We start from the raw sequence: 21,990 nt of genomic DNA on the forward strand, positions 1-21,990 counted from the left end.
AGTTTGTTTGTGAAGTCTTGATATGCAGATGCACCAGCAGAAGACTGGTGCTTCATGGGCCGTGCTGTTGCTAGAGAGAACCGCAGTAATAAACAAATGCCCAACCAAAACGCCTTGATTTTGTCCGACGCTGTCTTGTACTAAGTCAAGCGAGTGGCCATTTGATTGAGCAAAAAAAAAAGACAAAAAACAAGGGCCGAACCGGAGTCGAACCGGTGACTTCGGGAAGACGGTTTTTGGGAGAACTGCAGTCCTACACTCTACCACTGAGTTACCGGCCCGTTGTTGATGACTAATTGGATAATTATAAATAATATAGCTAACTATTTCCTAGTTTTGAGCTAATAGAATAGAAATATGTCAAGTGAGGATGTGGGTTGAGAACCGGATACATACCTCGTATACTATAAACGTGACATATTAAGAATAAGTGGATTCGGCACTAAACGTGGGGTAAAGCCAACCCAGCACTATCAAAACGTTACACTTTACATGCATCTATATCAACAATCGCATATCTGGGGTATCAACAACATGACAGGATTTCTCTCCTCAAAACTCCAACTCCTCAACCTCCATCCCACACTCCTCACACCTCTTCTTCGTCATCCCAGTTTCAGGATCTAGAACACTCCTCCCCCACTCATGCTCATGGCGATCATACCTCCCTTTAATCTTCTGTCCAAACTGCACTCCGTCGCTATCCCCCGCCAACCTCGCACGCTTATACGCCTCAACCCTCGTCCTCTTCTTGAGATCCTCTAGCTTATTCTGAAACTTCTTCTGCTTGCGCTCTTTACTGACGACTTGGCGTTTCGCGTATTCTTCGTCGAGGGCCTCAGGCGAACCCCATTTCGCGGGGCTGAAAGCGTAGGCTTCTACTTGGAGGCGGAGGAAGAGTTGCATGGGGTGGAAGAATTGTTTGTGGGGGTTTGGACGTTCAAGGTGGGGGAGGAGGTCTTCGTCTTTGAGCTCCGGGTCGGTGAGGAGGTAGTCGTCGCGGGCTTCGGTTTTGGTGAGTAACGAGTATTTGTCCGGGAACTTTTCTTTGCAGGCGTTGCAGACGGAGATGGAGAAGATATCTTGCCATTTCCAGTCGATTTCTAGGCTAGAGCATTCGCGGCATTTGCCTTTGATGTCGCGTTTGCCGTCGCCGTATTTGCCTTTGAAGGTGCCGCTTTCGATTTCGGCGTTTTCGGCGGCTTCGAGTAAGGCGGCTTCTTCGTCTTCTTCTTCTTTGCCATTGACGGTATTCAAGATGGAGATACCAGGCTCGTAGGGTCCCGCTCTATTTGCGCGTAGCTTTCGCCTTATACGCTCTCTTTCCCATTCCGTTATTGTCATTCCTTCGGGCTTCTGCTCCTCCTTCGGTTGCCCCTTCCACATGGCCTTGTTATGTGGGTCGTCCGCCGTGCTCAAGAAACCACCCTTTGTATCCGTCATCTTACTAAAGTCATACTCGATAAAGTCTGACCTAGCATATTTCTTCGCGGGCTGAATGTAGTCGTTCGATGGAGGTTGTATAAAGCCATTCTGATCGCGCTTCTGCGGTGATGCGGCGGCAGCATTTCGAACTGTGGATGGAGTCTGTGAGGCTGTAATGGACGAGTATGCGCGCTTCTCGCCTGTTTTGGGCGCCGATGATGATTGTGCTTGTTGCGCAGCAGCCTTTGCCTTCAGCCTAGCCTCTTCCATGCGTCTGATCTGCTCTAGAGTAGGAGGGTTCGGTGGAAGTTTACCCGCTGAGCGAGTCGCTCGCGGTGGCGTTGCCTGGCGTCCGGACATATTGTAACTACAAGTGTATAGAACGTAGATTTGGTGAAGTACAACTACTGTGAAGTACTCTCTCAGGTGGTAACTCCAGGAAGAAGGATCGTGCACACGCAAGTGGCGATTCGTGGTCGTGTAGTAACGTAAGATGACCGTTCCGGACCCTTGTTCCTGAACGATGATGTGCGCCAAGAGATCCGCGATCTGTTCCGTCCGATTCTCGTCCAAAGTCACTATTTCACAGATGAAAATTGTGAAAGTATTGCTCGTAAAGCATTAATGATGTCAGATTAGAGATTTAGCTGGGAAAAGGGCAGTTTGCCGCAAGGCCGTCAGCTTTGCGCCCTTACCAATCAACTCACTATGACTCCAAAATGTGGCTGTGTGCAATGCGCTTCACAGTACTGGCCATGACGAACCAGGGACCATTTGATAGTGTACCTTTTTAGTACAAAGGGTTCGCTCGCCGTGGTAGTGTAGTATTTACCACTCTCTTGCAATTTTCCCTTCTCTCCGGTGAAATGCCAGACGCGTGCACACGTGTGCACGTGGCCAGCCCTACAGCGATGCCGTTAATCCCTGCTACCGATCTGCAAGCTCAAGCCAAAAACACCGAAATTCTAGCGCAGGAAGACGGCGATAACGACAGCGATACTTGCAGCGAATTCGAGGCACAAAAGACACGCAAACAAATCCGCAGAGAAAAGAACGAACAAAAGAAGAGAAAACAGGCAATTGACCTCGCTGCCGCTATTTCCAGTCTTGACATTGTTCAGACTCAAATACCACACGCAACCAGCATCGGTCTTGACCACCTATTTCCTCCTCCACAACCGCTATCTCAAAGTCGCAAAGAAAAACGTAAAGAAAAGAAACAACGCCACGACTCCGCATTACCCACTCCCACTGACACCGACGTCGAATCCACCGCTCACCAAGACTCTCACAACCCACCAAAGCAAGCCCACCATCTCCCAACCCTCCCACAATCCCTAATGGCGAAACCCGCCGCCCAAACCGCCTACCCCCTCCTCGTCGCCTCAATCGGCAACCCAGGCCCCTCCTTCGCCAATACCCCACATTCCGCCGGTCACATTGTAACCTCGTACCTCTCGCACGCCAAAAACTACACGCCCTTCCAAAAAGGCCTCTCAGGCCTCGTATCGCGGCCGCAAGCCACACACCTCGCCTTCAGTCTCACAGGATTCCGCCGCGTCCCCAGCGACCGCGACATCTACGAAGACTGGACCTTCTGGCAATCCGCCAGTCTCATGAACGTGAGTGGCAATGGCGTCAAACGCGCGTACAACGAGTGGTTGCGCGAGATACGCCGGGCGGCTGGGGACAATGGATTGCAAGGGCGACTGGTGGTTGTGCATGATGAATTAGAATCTGCGTTGGGCAAAGTTACGATTAGGGATGGGGCAGCGAGTGCGAAAGGGCATAATGGGATTAAGAGTTGTCAGCAGCAGCTTGGTGGGGTGAAGTGGTGGAGGTTGGGGATTGGGATTGGGAGGCCCGAGAGTAGGGATCCGAATGTTGTGAGTAAATATGTGTTGGGGAAGATGTCGGCGTTTCAGAGGGATCAGGTGGAGAAGAGTGCTGTGTCGGTTTTTAAGGCGTTGGAGGATATTGCGGCGGGGAAGAAGTAGATGCTGCTGCTGCAGTGTGCATAGGACGGTGTTTGTTGGCATTTTCTTTTCTGAGGCGTTTGGGGCATGATACCCAGTTAGATGTTAGACGAGCGTATCGCAATGTATGCATGGAACATGGAATGAATGAATGTAAGATGGATTTTTTAAGCGAAAAGCATGCAAAGGTATCGTGTAGTCTCCAAATAAAATACCCCTGGTGTAAAAGGTGACTCCAATTAACAAAGTGCTTGCCGCCAAAACACAACAGAAAGACAGGCGAAAGCATAATCAGACGTGCGTCGCCAACTCCAACTCCACAATTAAAGGTATGTATCAACACTTCGTAGCAGCTTGCTTTCTCAGTTTCCTCCTCTCCTCTAACCTCTTCCTCGGATCCCGATCACGGACTTGGTTTCGGTCGTTCTTGACATTTGTGGATCCTTCTGCATGACGTGTCGTAACCTTGCTATCGTCGATTTTGGGATCGGTACGGGGTTGGCGAGAACTGCTGTCAGTACTCCTCAACGCCCCATCTTTTGATGTGTTGTAGTTGTGTTTGGCTTCCTTTTTGGGCTGTGATGACGTTGCTTCGAGCTCTGAAATATGGGTAGCCTCTTGGGTCGCACCATCTCTTCGCCTTTGGGGTTCCGCTGTTTGCTCACTCCTCTCTGACACGACGGCCTTTTCTTGAGATTGTAGTGCTTCTGGTTTCCTGTCATTTGAAACCAATTTCGATACTCGGTTTTTCTTTGGTGGGGGATTCCATTCGGGCCTTGTGTACGGTTGGCCTGTAGAAATAGGCATGGCCATCTTGTCCATTTGCCCTATTGAGCTGTCGTTGTGCACATCTAGCCAAAGGTCGTCGCTGGGCGGTGATGGCATCGGTAGTGGGCTGGATGGTTGGATCGCGGCCATCGATTTGGGCGTATGGCTCTCTTTCGTCGGCTCAGATCTATGAATCTTCAGAGGTGACTTTGGTGGTTTCTCCTGTTGGGTGGATGTAAGCGCTTTTTCCAGAGTAACTTCAAAACGGCGGGGCGACTTTTCTAGTGCGGAGGTTTCTCCTTCTGCAGTACCGAATCTAGAAGGGACGATTGATCGATTCAATGTATCAGGAATAGTACCGCGGCGGACACGACGAGACATCGGCGATGTGTTCTCCTTGGTAGAGGATGCCATGTTGTTGGATGGGGCGAACGAGTTATCCAGGTCTAATCCGCGCAAAGGAGGTCGTGAAACGTCTTTGGCTCCATCTTCGTAGATTTCAAACGGCGTCTTGCTCGGTGCGAACCCTGACGAAGGTGCAGTGCTCGAGCCTTCCAGGACCACCAATCGCGACTTGAGGGACGCAATCTCGATGCTTGATGACATATTTTCCGACATGGCCTTGCGAAGGCGCTCCTGGAGGTCCTTGTTCTGCTGCTCCAGTTCCATCTCACGCTGTTTGTACCGCTTGCGCTCCTGTTCCAGTTTGGCCACTAGTTCGGTTACTTCACCATCTTTCTTCATGGCGAACTTTTTTGCAAGTTGCTGCTTGGCAATGACCTTCTTCATCTCCTTCTCGCTCTTGTCCGCATAGCTCTCGTACTGCTCCTTCCAGTATTTTCCCGACTCCGAGCGCGGGGCTCCTAGATCGATTGTGATATCGCTGTCGTCTCGCGCTTTGGGCTTTTGGCCCGATTTTGGCTGGGTGGTTGTGCGTGCGTCCAGTAGGGCTTCGGTGAGGCGAGTGCGCGGCCGCGTTTCGCTGTCAGGGTCGAGCTTCAACTGCGTACCAGGAGTCCAAGGGCTCGGAAACTTGCCTGGGCAGTCGTTGGGTATTCCGCTCCTGCCAATGTTGCCGCGCTTGCCCTCGTTGTCCACCACTTGCGAGCCAAATGACACTTGCTTGCGCCCCTTGCTGGCGGTGCCTGGTGTCATAAGGATGCCGCCCGGCTGTTTCGATGGCGATATGGGCGGGCCGTTCTCCTTAGGCGCTGAAAGCACGAATGCTTTGGCGTTTGCTGCGTCTATCTTTGCCTTTCTTTCTATTTTCTTTGATACATCGTCGGCGTCCTCGGGTGCGGGGGTCCCGAATATGGCGTGCTTGAAGGCCTTGACAGCAAATTGATGGGCTGGTGTCTCTGGTGGCTCAATGAAGGTGGACTCGTAGTTGTTTTCTTTTATTGTTAGCAGATCTCGGCTGGCGCGCACGACAATGTGACGAACCAGGCTGCAGGTCCTCTATCACGTTAGTAATACGTGGACCAGTAATCCACGAAAACATGGTGACGTGACTGTTTGAGTGCGGTGTCGGGGCTAGGGTATGGAGGAGAAGGTGAGGAGCAGTAGTGGTGATGGTGAGGGTGGTGGTCCTGGCTGCAAACAAGGATGGGGTTTGTTTGGCGGCTTGTTTACTCGCTGAAAACAAGAGCTTTGGGGGCTACCATTCAGGATGCCCAACGCAATACAAGTCGCACCTGAAGGGAACAGGTATCAACACATTCGGAGACCCTATGCGACCACCTCGAGACTCATTCTTGTGAAAATCCAAGTTGCGATGCTGTTGGTTGGGGCTCCTGCAGTGGTCGAGGCACGGGGAAGTCGCGTCTGGCGGCTGAAGGTGTGCCTGCAGGGATGACGCGGAACGGTCCCAGGATGGCGGGGCTCGCCAACATATCGCCCCCACCGACCGCTACTTCATACCTGCGCATGCGCTGGCCGCAAACTTTCTACATTCCGTCATACCCCATCCCCTTTCGCTGCCATATTAACCACTCGAAATGTCTGCAATGTGAAGGGCAGCAGCCATGGCTGCTAGTCTGTCCGTATCCGTCAATACCACATGTATGACGGCCCATTCAATCATCCACCAGTAGCCCACTATGGCACCGCCTCAAACACCGAAGAACAAGAAACAAGCACACCATGCATCCACACCCCAGTTCACCGATGACACGCGGTCGGCGGGTCCCGTTGGGGACATGCCACGTCCGCTCACCTTGCAGCCCTCCGAGACCTATGAAAAGGCTCAGGAGGATGAGCGCGAAGTCCTAAAGGCTGTTTTTATGGACGACTATGAAGAATCAGAAGCCAAGGGTGCATGGAGTGTACGTACCCAACCCCCCATTTAAGGACCATGCCACTCGGCCCCTTGTCGGTTCATCCTCTAACTTCAAGACAGAAAACTACTGATCGCGTATTGCGCGTGAAACTCACATCCATTTCAGATGAAAACATATTCGTTACACTCTGTGCAAAGATTACAGCTACTTACCCTAGATCGCTACCCGAATTGACTTTGGAAGATTGCAGCAGCTTGCGAAAATCCACTTGGGATAAGCTCTATGGCCTACTGAAACGCCGGCCCCAGGAGCTGGTCGGAGAAGTCATGATGTACGACATAGCGACCGCCATCCAAGAGATACTTGAGGATGAGATTACAGTCCGCCAAACCGATGGAGCTTACGAAAATCTGGATGCTGAACGAGCCATGCAAGAAGCGGCTGCAGCCGAGCAGTTGCGACAGCATGAGGCTGAGCAACAGAGGAAGAGGGACGAGGAGAAAGCGCAGGAGGAACGGCTTCTGCAGCAAATGGTTGGTGATGAAATGCGAAGGAAGGATCTGATGGCGAAGCGCAAGAAGAACCGCGCCTCAGTTATGACCCCACCACCAGACTTTCCCAATGGAGACGGCGTCAACTACATTTCGTTTGACAGAACCACTTCCATCCAGCACGAGGATACTACGATTCAGTGCACCGCAGTTGAGAATCCGCTCCCTTTCCGTTCTGGGCCCCTTACCGAACAACTATTGGTCAAGCCCATGGGTACGCCCGTCGCACTCACGCTAGTATTGAAGCGTGCTAGAGTCGGTGGTGGAAACGCTGCTGCTGACCCTGGGCTGAAGAAGGCTATTATGGCATTTGAAGACGAGATGGAGGAGATCAAGCGGTTGCGACAATCTGCCATAATGACAGTGCTGGACTTTAAGGTGGAGAACATGCCAGACGGTGGGTGGGAAATCAGCATCCTGATGGAACACGCCGACAGAGGTTCTCTGGGCGAGAGACTCGCTGATGATGGGCCGCTCCAAGTCGCAAGAGTTCGTTCCTGGACTATCGAGATATTGGAAGCACTGGACTTTTACCATCGAAACGGCGTAGTGCACAAACGCCTTCACCCCAACAACATCCTCCTCAAGAGGTCTTCAGGTGGGGGGATGAGCGTACACCTGACAGATGCCAGCTTTCAAGACTCTTTGTATCGTTTACAAAGCTTCTCCAAGGACAGACGGACGACAAAGCCCCCACGGACATTCTACTGGATAGCTCCCGAGTTGTCCCAGGATTTGCAGCACACTCGCAAGACAGATGTATGGGACATGGGAGTTGTGTTCCTCCAGATGCTATTTGGCCTCGACGTGCCAGAGAAATACAATTCTCCAAAGGACCTGTCCGATATCCTTGGTTGTTCCGAGTCATTGCAGGAGATACTACGCAAATTCTTCAAGCCGGATCCCAAGAAGCGACACTCTGCTTTTGACCTCATCCCCTCTGAGTTTCTTCGCGACGACGTCGATGTCTATGACCGACCACGCACTCCAGTACGATCTAGAAATTCTTCAACCTCACTGGGTCGATACAGGTTACGGCGTGAATCTTCCTCCGGCATGGTTCCAACATACTCGCGATATTCGAATGACTGGGTCGAGCAAGGTCGGCTCGGGAAAGGTGGATATGGCGAGGTTGTGAAGGCACGCAACAAGGTTGATGGCCGCACTTACGCCATCAAGAAGATCAAGCAAAAGTCTGCTGCTGCATTAAGCGAGGTTCTCTCCGAGGTCATGCTTCTATCTCGGCTTAATCACAGTTGCGTAGTGCGTTATTACACAGCATGGCCTGAAGCCGAAGCGGACTACGATGACGACTACTCTGGATCATCAGATGGCGACGATTCTGATTGGGGTTCAGAGGTTTCCCCGACTACAACTACAACTACAACTGACGGCGGGATTCATGGAAAGAGCGGCGGCGGGTTAGATTTCATCAGCTCTAGCGGGTATCCCAAGATTGAATTTGGATCTGATGCAGAGTCGGATGAAGATGTCGGTGCTGTCATCTTCGGATCAGACTCAGGTCAGTAAAAGATTTCTAGCACTTTCTCCCCAGTACTGTACTAACTCACCACAGAGGACGAGGGTTCCGCTAGCATCGGCCACAGTCCACCGGGAATCAAGAGACGCACACTATCCGACTCCAACCTTTCAAAATCAAGATCAATTCTGTACATCCAGATGGAATTCTGTGAGAAGCGGACGCTTCGTGATCTCATTCGTGGAGGATTATACGACGACCCAGAAGAGTACTGGAGACTGTTTAGGCAGATTCTCGAAGGCCTCGCTCACATACACGGACATGGCATCATCCATAGAGATCTCAAACCGGACAATGTCTTTATTGACCTGGCTAAAATCCCCAAAATCGGCGATTTTGGACTGGCCACCAGCGGACAATACCAGAGGCCGGACGCAAAATCCTCCGGCGATAGCCATAATGGCGGTGACATGACACGAAGTGTGGGCACAGCGCTTTATGTAGCCCCAGAGCTAAGCTCTAGTGTCACTGGAGACTACAACAACAAGGTGGACATGTACTCCATGGGCATCATCTTCTTTGAGATGTGCTTTCCTCTGAGGACGGCTATGGAGAGGGACAAGGTCATTCGGTCATTACGCGAGCGAAAACATGAACTTCCCCCAGAGTTCGACGCTCCTGAGAAAGCGCTCCAAGGAAGCATCATCAAGTCCCTTATCAGCCACCGACCGTCAGAAAGACCCAGCTGTACTGAGCTCTTGAGGAGTGGTAAAGTACCTGCTCAGATGGAAGATGAGGCTGTTAAGGAAGCCATCAAGGCTCTTTCCGATCGCAACTCGCCTCACTATGCAAAGATGATGGCTGCCCTCTTCTCGCACAAGCCTGACACACAAGCAAGAGATTATGCCTGGGACCTCGGCACAGCTAATCAGACAATTAAGGCGAATGAGGTGCTTCTACAGAATCTCGTCAAGGACAGATTAGCTATGATCTTCCGGGGCCATGGCGCGGTGGAGATCCAGCGCCAAGTTCTATTGCCATGGTCTGATCACTATGCGAACAGCAGTGTCGTGAAGCTCTTCGATCCTTCTGGGACCCTTGTTCAGCTTCCTTACGATCTCACATTACCGTATGCTCGTAGCATCGGTCGAGGAGGTGGATTCCTGGAGAAGACATTTACAATCGGTCAGGTTTACCGTGAAAACTACACTGGAAGTGCTCCGCGTAGTAACGGTGAGGCAGACTTTGACATTGTCTCATATGATGCGATTGATCTTGCTCTCAAGGAATCAGAGGTTCTGAAGGTTGTCGATGAAATCATCGACGAGTTTCCTTCGTTCCGATCGACACAAATGTGTTTTCACCTTAATCATGCTGATCTCCTGGAAATTGTCATGGAGTTCTGCAGAATTCCTGCTCCCAAGCGTACGGCAGTCAAGGCAGTTCTCAGCAAGCTTAACATATTGAAGAACAACTGGCACTCTATCCGTAATGAGTTGCGTTCTTCCGACATCGGTATTGCATCAACGTCGCTGGACGACCTGGCAAGATTTGATTGGCGCGACACACCAGAAAAAGCCTTTGCGAAATTGCAGCGACTTTTCGAGGGAACAAAATACCTCGAACGAACACATTCGATATTCCGACATCTTTCCTCAGTAATCAATTACATGAAGCACTGGAATGTGAAGCGGAAGGTCTACATCAATGTCCTCAGTAGCTTCAATGAGAGGTTTTATGCTGGAGGCATACTATTCCAGTGCCTATTCGATACCAAACAGCGAGAAGTGCTTGCTGCAGGCGGAAGATATGACAAGTTGATTGAAGAATATCGGCCCACTGGTTCTAGTCACGCGCACCCGCTACCTGCATATCACGCAGTCGGCGTAAACCTAGGATGGGACAGATTGGTCAACTCTATGGCTCGATACATCAAGAAGCCAGAAAAGTCAATGTTTTTGAAAAAGCAGGCCGATGACGATACTCCGTCTCTCTCATGGATGCCTCGCCGCTGCGATTGCCTGGTCGCCAGTTTTGATCCAAGCATCCTTCGAACTACTGGAATCAAAATGGTATCAGAGCTCATATCTCACGGCTATACGGCCGAGCTCGCCATCGATGCGCATTCTATCGAGGATATACTCCGCCACTATCGGGACGACAGACACAGCTGGATTATTGTGATCAAGCACGGCGTCACGCCAGATAAACCGGAGCTCAAGGTGAAATCCATTGCCAAAAAGGAAGATACAGACATGCACAGTTCCAATCTCCTCAACTACCTGCGCAACGAACTCCGAGACCGAGAAGAACGCGAAGGCACAGCAGCTCGTCAAATCAAAGTTCCAGCACCAGCTCCCAACAACAAGTCCAACACTACGAAGGCCAACGTCGACGTTCTCATCGCCCAACACCGTTCAAAGAAGTCGAATAAGTGGTCCATTGTCGAAGCTGCGCAGTCCCGCTCCACAGAACTCCTTTCTGAATTCCAATCAGCGCCCATTGCAGCCATTGAATCAAAGGAAGAGGCCATGAATCTCATCAAGGAAACGCGGCTCAGCGATCCGGATTCTTGGCGCTACTTCATTCAGAGAATGCCGCTGGCAGAACGAAAATATCTCCAGGAATTACATGATCTATTGTTAGGGTATAGGGCCAAGTGGTTAGAAGGCAAAGCGAACGGAGATGGAGAAGATGCAGTAAGTAAAGCGTTTGTGTATAATTTTCGCACTGGCGGATGTTTGTTATATGATTTGGAAAGTTAAGCGAGAGAACCACGATAGATTATCAAGCGTGGTAAAATTTAATAGATACATTCTCATTTTATTTTATTTTTTGATAATCCGGTGCCTGTTCTCAAGTCATTTGCGAATATGTGGGAACTGATTCACCAACGCTTCTATAACACCTAGAAAAACAACTACTAAACAACTTCACCAAGATATAATCCACGACCCCTAGAAAAAATGCACACCCCCTTTCACCTCTTTCACCCCTTCCTCTCTCCCCACCCCCAGCTCTTTCAATCCCCTTTTCAATCTCGCCCCCATCGCCTTCCCATACGCCTCTGTATCATTCATATCTGGCATCTCTACCTTACCCGTTATATCCGTACGTAGCCACGCGACTTCCTTCTCCCCTTGTGCTGCATCGCACGCCTCTTTTATCTCTGCGAACATGGCGTCGTCGAAGCCGCCGCCGAGCACGACTGCTACGGGCCGATCGGGGCTAGAGGAGGAGAGAATGGGGGGTATGTTTGTTTTTGCTTCTTCGAGGGAGAGGAAGGTGTGGAGGACTGTGTGGGTTAGGGGGTTGAGTTTATTTTGAAGTGTGTATGCATGTGGTGGGTATGAGTGTTGCGGTTTGAGAGCTGGGCGTAGTAGTAGTTGGTATTGCTTTTTCTAGCTCTGTTGTTTGATGAGGGAGGGAGAGGAAAGAAAGGAGCGACCCACCGTGGTATTCTGGTGCCATGCCTTCGCGTACTGCTTTTGCGATGTTGGGGTTTCGGCCGCAGAGGATGAAGGGAATGGGTGGTGTTGCCATGGTTCTCTTGTTTCGTTGTGGATCTTGGAGGTGTGAGGGGTACGTTAAATGGTATGGCGGGGGCTCAGCGAGGTAGGAACGCGGGGTATGGTTGTACTTAGTATCAGGATAAGAGATACAATGCTCAGCTTACGGTGTGACATGGTGGTAGGCTTGGGCTATGCAGGTGTATGCTGTAATGCGTGTAAAGTCCGTCACTAGTAGTGGTTAGCTCCGAGTTGAGTTGTTGGGAGGGTTCAAGGTTGGGCGGGCGTGAGATGTGGCTTGTTTGATAAACAGTTGTGCTCGAGGATGCATGGCATCTACTTCTCAGCTTGTTTTGGGGGTCTAATCGCTGCTTTCACGATTCAGGTGGCACATGTTTGCCCTGGATGGTTATGAGGCTGTATTTCAAATAATTACATGACTAAAGTGCAACATGCAGTGAAAATCTGTAGAACTATCCCAAAACCTATCAAGACAGCAAATCACTTCTAAGCCCATAGGTAGTACCTACCATTTCAAGGAGACTTTGATTTATCGACTTCGTAGAAGTTGGTCTTCAATTGCGAACTGTTGATAACCTTGAAACCCCCTGGATAATGACCGTCTTCTTGTTTTCCGGAGATTTCTATTTCGCTTTGAAGGGCACTCTGATGGTGTATTTGGTCACAGTCACAGTGACCTTATAAGTCTTGTGCCCGGGGACGTTCAAGGGAACAGAGGTTTTCCAGGTCTGAGCATGACTGTTCGTAATGCCCCACAGCATGTTTGTATGGATCTTCGCACTGATCTCCACCTCAGCCTTTGCGACGACAGAGACTCAGAACTGAACTTGATCGAAATGCCAAGTTCGAGCCCAACTTCAGAATCAAAGGTGTACTGTTGTTCTGTAGTCTCCAGAATTTTGATCAAGGGTGTTGGTGGTTCCGAAGTGCGATTTGTCGCTTCTTGTGAGTAAATACTCACGAATCGGACACATTCCGTGACAGTATTCTTGAGGTCAAATTCAATGTTGATGAGTTCTAATGTTTCCACTTCAAAGGTGAACCATTGGTCATTGAAGGTTTCAATGGCATCTGAGACATACCCAGTCTCGAGTTCTTGAATTGTTCGTGAGAAAAGAACTCCGTCGTTGGTGGGATTGTAGATGCGGAACTGACCTGCTCGAACATCTTTGCTTTGTTGCTGTGACAAGTCAAAATACTGGAAAACCGAGCAGCCTGCAGGCGCAGAAGTTCCAGCACGGCCCCACTGGAGATCTTTATCACAATCGACATAAATGCCGCGATCGTTGTAGTCAGATACAAGTAAGTATAGACCTCCATTTTCATCTTGACCCAGCCTAATATACCAGTACTGGCCACGATAAGGAATCGAAATGTCAATATGGTTGAGTCCTAGTTTATCTTGCGCGTTTGAGTAGAGTGCAGGTTTGCTTTCGGTGTTGATGATAAATTGTACACCAGTTGTATGATGCATTCCATAGTTCATAAAGTGATGAAGAATTCTAATCTTCCTTCCTGTATTCAATGATCCAGTTATTGTGTCATTGAAATAAACATGCATCATAATCCAGATGAAAATGAAAGTTCATTCAAGTCCGAATACAATATGCGTTTTCCTACTCAACCACACTACTCTCCATCTCAGAGTTTAGAGGAAATAATAATATTAAACTCCATTCCATGCAACTATCCCGACTCGTTCTCCTCGTTCTCTTCCTCAGCGTATTAAAACCAATTTTCGTAAAGGGGTATATCGCTTTCCCGCATTAAATCCAACTTCAATCCTCAAAAAAATCAAAACTTTTCCGATTCCCTTCTCTTTCCTCCTCTCTCCCTCCCCTGCAAATTCAAAGAAATCTTCCGGTCCTAATTCCTCACACCACCGGGAGCCCCACACCCATAACTCGCCATGTACGCAGCATTAACACTGCGATGGTGCTCACTAGCATGCCTCTTGACGCCCTCCCACATCTTCTTGATGCCCAGGTTGATCTTGTGCTGTGTCTTTTCCTCGTTTTCGCGCTGTTGCTGTAGAGCGACGAAGTGATGGACATCATGGGCTGAGTCGTGCGAGGCGCGGCGGGAGTGGGCTGCTGGGGTTGCGGGGATGGAGGAGGAGGGGGTGGAGTTTGTGGAGCTCATTTTGTTTGTGAAATATGTGGAGTTTGAGTAGGTTTGGTTGGTGAGGTTTCTTTTCCCCAATAACCTTTTCGATAGGTAATTGTAGTTTGAAGTAGTAGATATAGTGATAAGATGTAGACTTGATACTGATGAATTTGTCGATGCTATTCTATGCTCGACCCTCTCTCCACGCTCTTTATATAACCCCGGAATTCCATAGAGACAAAACAAGGACAGAAAAATTTCTCTCACAATCCACACACACCAACCCCCCCAGATCGTGAGACCACCACACGTGCACCACCCCCAAATTTTTCTCTCACTCCCAACGCCTTGTAGAAAGGTGGGTCGATTACAACCCCCAAGGAAAAAAGTCGCCTAGAGCCACAAGCGCATATTCCAGAACCAAACGTCAAAAAGCACACCGCAAGACGTCACAATTGAGCCTCTTCACCCCCAAGATGCCCTGACTAACGCCCCTTCCGGCATCCATTATACCCCAAAAAGTCAAACCAACACTGCACACTCTCCTATACCAGTCTAGCTCCCGCCGCGAAACTGGCAATGTAGTAAGAAACAAGATCATTCGGCTTGCATCGGCTCAGCCTCATCCGAACTTTTTATATTACCGCAAAAGGTACCCACCATGCAAACATGGTAGGAGCTGGGTTTGACACACGAGTTACCTCTAACGGGCATTTCGTGTGTCATAGTCTGCAGAAATCTCGTGGTTGAATTGACCTGTTTTGCCATGTTGTGGCTATTTTTTTTGCCGTTCAGCATGCAACGCCCAATGGAGGCTCAACAGAATTCGCCGGTTTTGCCACGTGTGAGATGGAAAGTAATGGCGACATGAACACGTGGGATGGTGAGAGGAGTGGAGTGGAAGGCATGAGAGTGTCGGTGTGCCATGGGGGTGAAACAATGCTTGGACAGGCAAAAATACATCAGCTGAGTATAGAGGAAAAGTCTATTGTGATATTGTCTCTGTTATGAAATTATGACGATAAATCGCACCATCAGATGTTCAAAATATGCTTGCCATGACGCCGTTCTATGCAAATTAATGCGGAAATAGATGCTAGGGGACCTTCATCAATTAGTGCTGTGCAGCAAACGACCTACTCTCCTTGCTTCTTCCACTTCCGCTGCCGCTGCCGCTTCCATATGTCACACTACTATCGTCGTCGGAGTCAAGACCTTCCAACTCGAACTCGTCTGCACCTACTGTCCTGCGATCCACTCTGCTGTAGCCGTTGCCATTGCCGAGTCCGTTTAGATGAGGCGCCTCGGCATCAGCTTTGTCGTCCTGTTCCCAGGAATAGACCGCGTACAAGTGAATGAGCATATTGACGACTGATCCCATATTAGTCGAAGAAAACACGGAAAGAACATGGAATACTTACAGAGGAACAGGAGGAAAGCAATGCTGAACAGAATCAGCACATACGACACATGGGTGACATTGGCATCAGAAAGAAGCTGCATCTGCTCTTCTGTAGCTCCCATGAACATGAATCCGCCTGCCATAAGCAAAAACGGCGTCATGTATTGGAAACTGTTGGGGTCTGAGCCATCAGAAGCGATGGATGTCCTGTCCTTGAGTACAAACGAAATCTCAATGATACGCGCAGCACCCGCAGCCATTAGAGTGTATCCAAAGACGGTATGAATCATGGTCGAAAGAGGGAGATGCTGGGGGTGCGCCGACATGGCCCATCCAGTCATGAGAATGACGATACCCGGGATCAAGTTGCGCTTGGGTTGTCCGTTTCGCTTTCGGCTGAGCCAGATACCGACCAGACCGGCTGCCCACCACACAACGCCCATGGATGTATGTTGAAGGTCGTTGTGAACCCACGGGTGTCCCCATCGGTGCTCGGTAAAGGTGTTGACACAGCCCCAGGCGGCAATGACGATCGAATCAAAGAATTCCTGGCTCCTGCCTGTCCTCCGCAGCCACATCTGTCCAACCAAAAGCAATATCAAGAGGATGATGCCGTATGCGATGAAGGCGCTACCCATGATGAAGTGAGCCAGGCACTGTCCGGTATGATCGGCCCTGCAGAAACCTAGAGCTGTGATGCCTCCGAAAACGAATTGGACCCATGTTATGACCGGCAGAGCCTTGCCGACCACTCCGTGCACCTTTACTACAACGCTGCGAATCTTTCCATTGATGCCTTTCTCGAGATGAAGTTTTAGGTACACGCCCATTGCGATCTGGGAAATCAACATGAGCATGATGACGGGAACAAATCTAGCGTGGATGTTGTCAGGGGAGAACTGTCTGCCGCCATGGTGGTGAGCTAGGAAGTATCCGATGATTGCGAGGATAGAGCCGAGTGTTTGTACGGGAACGTGCCATTTGGATCGTATTATCTGGTAGAGATGTTAGTTTGATCTTGCTGTGTGTATGCGGATGTCGGCTATCATACGCCCAAGACCATTCCCGTGGGGAAGATGATGCCCCACGCGAGCGACTGTACCAAGATGTGTGTCCATAACACCGAATCCTGCCAAAGGTTAGCTGGTACCCACAGTACACCGTTCCTTAATAGCGCGTACAATCGGATCCTGGGAGACGGCATCTCCTTGCTGTATTTTGCTGACTTCGTGGACGTGTGCGGTGGCCATGGTGCTGCAGAGGAGCGTGGCAACAGCCACTCTTGTTGTGATAAGGCCCATGTCGTCTATGGCGCTTCAGATGGCAATTCGGGTGGCGCGACTGTGGGTTATGGGGATCGATTGCAAGACGCGGAGAGTTTCAAGGCCACATCAGGCGCGTATCAAGGCAGGAGTTGGGAGGCGGAGATGACCCTGGGCCGCGATTGTTCTCGTGTTGATGCAATGCGTCGTCGTAATTTCCAGTTCACGTGAACCTGCGGGCCCCTTGATTGGCTTCCGCCGTGCTCCGTCCGTCAACCACAACAACTGCAACCAACGTACGCTTCTACGCCCCTCTACAACTTTAACATCAGCCAACATGGCTCTCGACAAGAGCATCACAGAGATTGCTGACTCGGACGAGGAGCTTGTCATGTCTTCGCCTCGGGTTGGTCCATCTGATGTGGCGGATAAGCTTCACGCCATGGCCTCTGCTGCGCGTCAGGAGCCCCTTCAGGACGCGTACTGCACTTACCAAGCCCTCACACAAGACGACGCCAACCCGGCTCCACTGAGCACCGTTGGTTTGGATCTCGGTCGCAACGGCGCTTCAGTCGATACCGACGCATTTGGTACTGGCCACACTGACGTGAAGCCCCAAGACGCAATGCTTCCCCAAGGGGAAGGAGCAGCATTTCAAATGAGTCCTCATGAACGAGCCGCCCGCGCGCATATGGACCCGCTGGGTTTTGCACACGGAACCATTCATGCGTCAGTTGCGAACAGAAGCACGGTGCAACCGGAGTCACTAGCAGGGGAATCGCGGTCCATCAGTGCTGCACCAACTCCAGACAGCGCCTCTCCGCCAAAAGATGCTTGCCCTCAGTCTGCTCGAGACATCCCCAGTACATGCCAATCGCAAGCTCCCCATGGACAAACGGTTGTGATAAAAGATGACGTCATACGTGACAATTCATCACAGCCCAGATCGAAAGACGCGGACCAAAATGCAATCCACAGTGCAGACATGATTTATCCAAGCGAGAGCGCAGTTTGTTCTTAACCCGCTCGTCCTCCCGTGTCCTTGCTCACACAATCTAGGTGCACAGATCTCAAGCCATGGGCACATTTGACACGACAAGGATGTCTGCAGCAACAACCAGCTCCTCAAATCCGACTACCCTAGGCATCACAGCATCAGCCTTATCCGCGCCCAAGGACATTGGCGACACTGATCTACATCCCGATCTTAGTGAAATCCAAGGTGGAAAACCACAAAGAAATACCAGTGATTGCAGGCCAAGCATTCCTTATCAGGGGTCAATAGTCAGCGCACAGGAGTCCATTCCCTTCACACTGCAAACTCATCCCTTCCAAGAAAAGCTTCAAGCCCCAAGCTCGGTACTGCAACAGGCATCACAGCCGAAGGACCCTGAAAGTCATGATCTCAATGCGAGTGGTGCACCCTGCAACTCCACTTGCGAGTCTCAAGACCAACCTACTATGGGAGCTTCGCCGACAGCCGCCATGCGGAGGAGCCCGTCAAGAATTCCTCAGGAAACCATTTTATCGGAGCTGAAAGCCCACAAAGCTGCCCTGTTAACTTCTCTGCGTAGTCTCCTGGCGATTCAGGTTCTTGTGGAAGAAATGGCGTCTTCTGACGGTGGCGCAGATGGACGGTACGACGAGCCTACTGACACGGACATTATGACCGCAGCGAACAAAGTCGTCAAAGAGCACATCAAGCTACTGCATGAGTACAATGAACTGAAAGATGTGGGCCAGGGTCTTATGGGGCTAATCGCCGACCAGCGGGGCGTCAGAATTGTCGAGGTTCAGGAAGAGTTTGGCATTGATGCAGAAGACTGATTGGCCATCAGGTCTTGAGCACTTTTCCATGGCCAGGAATGGATGAGTCTGCATTGACTCGTGACTGTGGTGGAAAAGAGGGGCCACCGGACACATCCCTCCGGACCCTTCTTGACTTGTATTCCGTTAACTCTCCGCGTTGGGTCAATCATCTCAGCTCTTTTTGCTCAGTGGCATTGCGAGTCTACTGACTCATTTCGTCGGGTAGGTCTACTTTGTCGGATAGGTCCACTTCCGCTCGACCATACGCCCATCCTATCAAGCGCTGCTTACATAGTATTCTGCCGAGAAAGTAGTGTTGTCTTGGCCCACACTCCTGTTCGTGATCTACAAACATCTTTGGAGAAGGCAAAAATGAAACATAGGCTACTCGCACTCTAGCGTGTATGTAGCTTATTTTGCATGAAAAATGGGCAACTCTAGCGGACCTTAAAGCACGCGACAGTCGGTCCGCGGAAAACCTACCAACTACATGGTGCCATTTCGTGCAGCCAGACTGGCGGGTACCGAAAATCCACCGATGGGGCTGAACGCCATCCGGGGGATCTTCGGCTCCACGTTACACAATGTCTCGTCTAGTAAGTATACATGTACTACATACGCATCTCCTCTTGAACAAGGATGAATGCATATTCTTGTAAATGAAGAATTCGACTGCAGAACCCTGGTGACAAATGCCGCATCTGTAATTTTATTAGTGTGCTGGCAAGCTCGGACAAGATCGGCCAGTGGCCAAGCTTAAGGCTACTTATAGGGACTTACTCAACCAAGAATGCTAACACCACCTCCTGCGGGGCTTCTTCGGCCATTTCGATGTTCGTAGTCAGGGGCCGCGATGGCGATTACGGCTGGCTCCGATGACGCTAGAGGCGAGGAAGCGGTTCTTCGAGACTGTATCAATTGGTTGCTGTGATTGGGAGACAACTCTAGATTCTTGGCAGCTGTTGAATCTTGACACAGGACGGTTGCGGCTGTAGCACTATTGCTATGACAGCAGCCACCACGCAAAAGCAACAAAAGTGACAGCAAACTCATTGAGAGCAACGGTAAAGCCACCCTGAGCAGGGCCATGCGAGCTTTTGCTCCACTAAAGCGGAATTGCGGGACCATGTCCCTTGCATGATCACGTCAATCATGATCGACAGACCCACATCAGATGACCAGGGGATATCTCAAGTAGTATGGATGTTCCAAGCGTTCGGAAGTATTCTCACGGTATACAAACATACTTACATATCTACCGCGCCTGGCCCCTCTGTCGGCTTGAGTAACAGAGTTTTGCATTGCGTTCTTGACATCTGCTAAAGAATGTAGTGCCGGCAGTCTCGAGAGTGGCGCGGCTCGCTGTCTACTTCGGGGCAGTTGTACCGTGCAACGCTACCCGCGTCTCTACTCCACAACAGTCTCCGTGATTTTAGTGAGTGGCGTCTACAGATGATGATTGGCGAAATGAAAGACCAAGAGGTGAGCTAGCCCGTTCGCTTGCAGTTCAGCTCCACGCTACAAGCCGTCCTGCCTAGAACCACCCTTGGCTGGTCAGTTCGCCATTCGAGATCTCGCCCGGCACCTGTGCACCTGCCGATGTAGTAACATCTCCTTGCAAGGGTTTATAATGATATATGTATTGTCGTTGCAGAGGCCCCGCACTTTTGCCCGGTAGGATCTTAATTCACCGAGTCTTCTTCTTCCCCGGAATCGACTCAGACTCGACCCAGAGTCGTGGAGCAGAATGGCATCTGTTCAGGATTTCCAGCTTGCAGCCCTTGCTGCTGGCTTCACACTTGGCTTCGGCTTCCTGACAGTATGGGAGGCAATCAAGCAGACGCGACGGAATCACAGCCCGTTACGCTCTGCCTACATTTACATGGTATGGGGTGAGATTCTGGTCAACGTCTGTATTGGAATCGTTGGATGGCTCTTTCTCAATGACGCAATTGGGCCGACGTGAGTAATTCCTTTCTTCAGCATTGCTACAAGGGACACCTGCTAACACGCAATTTCACAGTGTACCAGTCTTGTTCTCCATCCTGTTCTTCTGGGTGTTTGAGATTCAACTGCTCATGCAAATCATCATCAATCGAATCGCACTCATCGCCGAGCACCGCAGTACGATTAAGAAACTCAAATGGGGTACCTTCATCTTCATCACTGCCATCAACATTGCCGTCTTCTGCATCTGGATCCCTTCACACACGAACCCCCCTCTCAACGACACCTTCGTCAAGATCAACAATATATGGGACAAGATCTCCAAAGTTCTTATCCTCATTGTCGACGCAGCACTGAACTGGTACTTCCTGCGCACTGTCAAGATTCGGCTGGTGAACCAGCACGGCCTAACCAAGTATGCGCCGCTCATCAGCTTCAACGGCAAGCTCATGATCATCTCCATCGCCATGGACGCCCTCCTTATCGGCCTCATGTTCCTCCGCAACCAAGTCGTCTACATCCAATTTCACCCCGTCGCCTATATGGTCAAGCTCAACATCGAAATGTCCATGGCCTCACTCGTCGTCCGCCTCGCTCAGGGCAAGTCCCAAAACGACATGGGCCCCGAGGAATTCCACAGCACCACCGATCCCGAATCGCATTCGCGCTCTGCCGCCGCTGCAAAGTCCCTGCAGCTTACCAACCGCTCTAAGCGCAACCAACCTTCGAATATGCGCAGCGCGGGTCTTAGCAAGATCGATAGCGACGAGAGTCTCGATCTTGGGGGGATTCAGTGCCACACTGAACTCCGTATTACACACGAGGATCGCAAGGATACGACTGATAGGAGGGATTTTGTGGAGAGCAGCTCGAGGAGCAGTAATGATGCGGCTGCGCTCAGCGTGTTTGGGGATGAGACGCCCTTGCATAAGAAGACATTTAGAGTGCAGGAGAAAGAGGTGTAATGAGACATATTTTCCTTTGTTTGGCATAATTAGATAGAACTGCGTTCTTAGTTCGTAGTAATGATACCCGTCTGTTAGCGGCTTTTGTAATATATGACTGGAAATTCTTGATACTGCTTTTCTTTCTCTGTGTTTTTGTTGTCAGGGGTGTAGCCAAATCACATATCAGGATCATTGCATCAAGAGCTACTGGGGCTGGAGATACAACTTTACATAGACCAATATTAAGAGCAAACATTCTAAAGTAATCTAATTACCCTATCCCATACTCAGAACCCCTTTTACTAGACACCCACGATTACTAAACCCAACCCACCCTCTAATCCACCAACCCCACAACCCTCCACCCTCCTGCCTCCATCTCTCCCATCGTCCCAACCGCAGAAACCATATAACCCACCCTCCCCTCCGCCGCCCCCGCAACAACATGCCCATGCACCTCCCCCGTTCCCACATCCACAACCAACGACCCACAATCCGCAACACTCAG

At 50.4% G+C, this 21,990-nt stretch overlaps 11 protein-coding genes and 1 non-coding gene across 12 annotated transcripts; 4 read left to right on the forward strand and 8 right to left on the reverse strand.

Annotated features, from left to right (window-relative positions):
• Positions 1-192: 192 nt before the first annotated feature.
• Positions 193-281, reverse strand: COCSADRAFT_t20. The gene has a single exon. It is a non-coding gene; the product is annotated as a tRNA-Cys (tRNA).
• Positions 282-430: 149 nt separating this feature from the next.
• Positions 431-1,980, reverse strand: COCSADRAFT_34545 (uncharacterized protein). The gene has a single exon (XM_007698450.1). The coding sequence runs from the start codon at positions 1,783-1,785 to the stop codon at positions 553-555; it is 1,233 nt and encodes a 410-aa protein (XP_007696640.1). The 5' UTR covers positions 1,786-1,980; the 3' UTR covers positions 431-552.
• Positions 1,981-2,291: 311 nt separating this feature from the next.
• COCSADRAFT_24099 (uncharacterized protein) lies at positions 2,292-3,422 on the forward strand (the record flags this gene model as incomplete). The annotated part of the gene is made up of 1 exon (XM_007698265.1): positions 2,292-3,422. One exon carries the CDS (start codon positions 2,292-2,294, stop codon positions 3,420-3,422), a length of 1,131 nt encoding a protein of 376 aa, XP_007696455.1.
• Positions 3,423-3,579: 157 nt separating this feature from the next.
• Positions 3,580-5,783, reverse strand: COCSADRAFT_292970 (uncharacterized protein). Its single transcript, XM_007699136.1, has 2 exons — positions 5,613-5,783; positions 3,580-5,563 (listed from the first exon to the last, which is right to left on the reverse strand). Exons 1-2 carry the CDS (start codon positions 5,668-5,670, stop codon positions 3,738-3,740), a joined length of 1,884 nt encoding a protein of 627 aa, XP_007697326.1. The 5' UTR covers positions 5,671-5,783; the 3' UTR covers positions 3,580-3,737.
• Positions 5,784-6,268: 485 nt separating this feature from the next.
• COCSADRAFT_81676 (uncharacterized protein) lies at positions 6,269-11,244 on the forward strand (the record flags this gene model as incomplete). Its single annotated transcript, XM_007699137.1, has 3 exons — positions 6,269-6,493; positions 6,568-8,521; positions 8,576-11,244. 3 exons carry the CDS (start codon positions 6,269-6,271, stop codon positions 11,242-11,244), a joined length of 4,848 nt encoding a protein of 1,615 aa, XP_007697327.1.
• Positions 11,245-11,269: 25 nt separating this feature from the next.
• COCSADRAFT_34549 (uncharacterized protein) lies at positions 11,270-12,275 on the reverse strand. The gene is made up of 2 exons (XM_007698451.1): positions 11,932-12,275; positions 11,270-11,774 (listed from the first exon to the last, which is right to left on the reverse strand). Exons 1-2 carry the CDS (start codon positions 12,020-12,022, stop codon positions 11,437-11,439), a joined length of 429 nt encoding a protein of 142 aa, XP_007696641.1. The 5' UTR covers positions 12,023-12,275; the 3' UTR covers positions 11,270-11,436.
• A 217-nt stretch (positions 12,276-12,492) lies between these two features.
• On the reverse strand, positions 12,493-13,180 carry COCSADRAFT_352762 (uncharacterized protein; the record flags this gene model as incomplete). Its single annotated transcript, XM_007699138.1, has 1 exon — positions 12,493-13,180. A coding segment is annotated over one exon (468 nt), but the record flags the coding sequence as incomplete, so codon positions are not given.
• A 647-nt stretch (positions 13,181-13,827) lies between these two features.
• On the reverse strand, positions 13,828-14,346 carry COCSADRAFT_293005 (uncharacterized protein). The gene has a single exon (XM_007699139.1). It carries the CDS (start codon positions 14,149-14,151, stop codon positions 13,876-13,878), a length of 276 nt encoding a protein of 91 aa, XP_007697329.1. The 5' UTR covers positions 14,152-14,346; the 3' UTR covers positions 13,828-13,875.
• Positions 14,347-15,089: 743 nt separating this feature from the next.
• COCSADRAFT_137084 (uncharacterized protein) lies at positions 15,090-17,067 on the reverse strand. The gene is made up of 4 exons (XM_007699140.1): positions 16,699-17,067; positions 16,569-16,646; positions 15,537-16,512; positions 15,090-15,486 (listed from the first exon to the last, which is right to left on the reverse strand). The coding sequence occupies exons 1-4, from the start codon at positions 16,816-16,818 to the stop codon at positions 15,230-15,232; spliced, it is 1,431 nt and encodes a 476-aa protein (XP_007697330.1). The 5' UTR covers positions 16,819-17,067; the 3' UTR covers positions 15,090-15,229.
• A 1,336-nt stretch (positions 17,068-18,403) lies between these two features.
• Positions 18,404-18,915, forward strand: COCSADRAFT_34552 (uncharacterized protein). Its single transcript, XM_007698452.1, has one exon. It carries the CDS (start codon positions 18,445-18,447, stop codon positions 18,604-18,606), a length of 162 nt encoding a protein of 53 aa, XP_007696642.1. The 5' UTR covers positions 18,404-18,444; the 3' UTR covers positions 18,607-18,915.
• Positions 18,916-19,323: 408 nt separating this feature from the next.
• Positions 19,324-19,821, reverse strand: COCSADRAFT_352768 (uncharacterized protein). Its single transcript, XM_007699141.1, has one exon. The coding sequence runs from the start codon at positions 19,714-19,716 to the stop codon at positions 19,369-19,371; it is 348 nt and encodes a 115-aa protein (XP_007697331.1). The 5' UTR covers positions 19,717-19,821; the 3' UTR covers positions 19,324-19,368.
• Positions 19,822-20,224: 403 nt separating this feature from the next.
• Positions 20,225-21,735, forward strand: COCSADRAFT_34553 (uncharacterized protein). The gene is made up of 2 exons (XM_007698453.1): positions 20,225-20,550; positions 20,612-21,735. Exons 1-2 carry the CDS (start codon positions 20,336-20,338, stop codon positions 21,498-21,500), a joined length of 1,104 nt encoding a protein of 367 aa, XP_007696643.1. The 5' UTR covers positions 20,225-20,335; the 3' UTR covers positions 21,501-21,735.
• The last annotated feature ends 255 nt before the right edge of the window (positions 21,736-21,990 follow it).

Source organism: Bipolaris sorokiniana, assembly GCF_000338995.1.
Source record: "Bipolaris sorokiniana ND90Pr unplaced genomic scaffold COCSAscaffold_3, whole genome shotgun sequence".
Taxonomy (NCBI): Eukaryota; Fungi; Ascomycota; class Dothideomycetes; order Pleosporales; family Pleosporaceae; genus Bipolaris; species Bipolaris sorokiniana.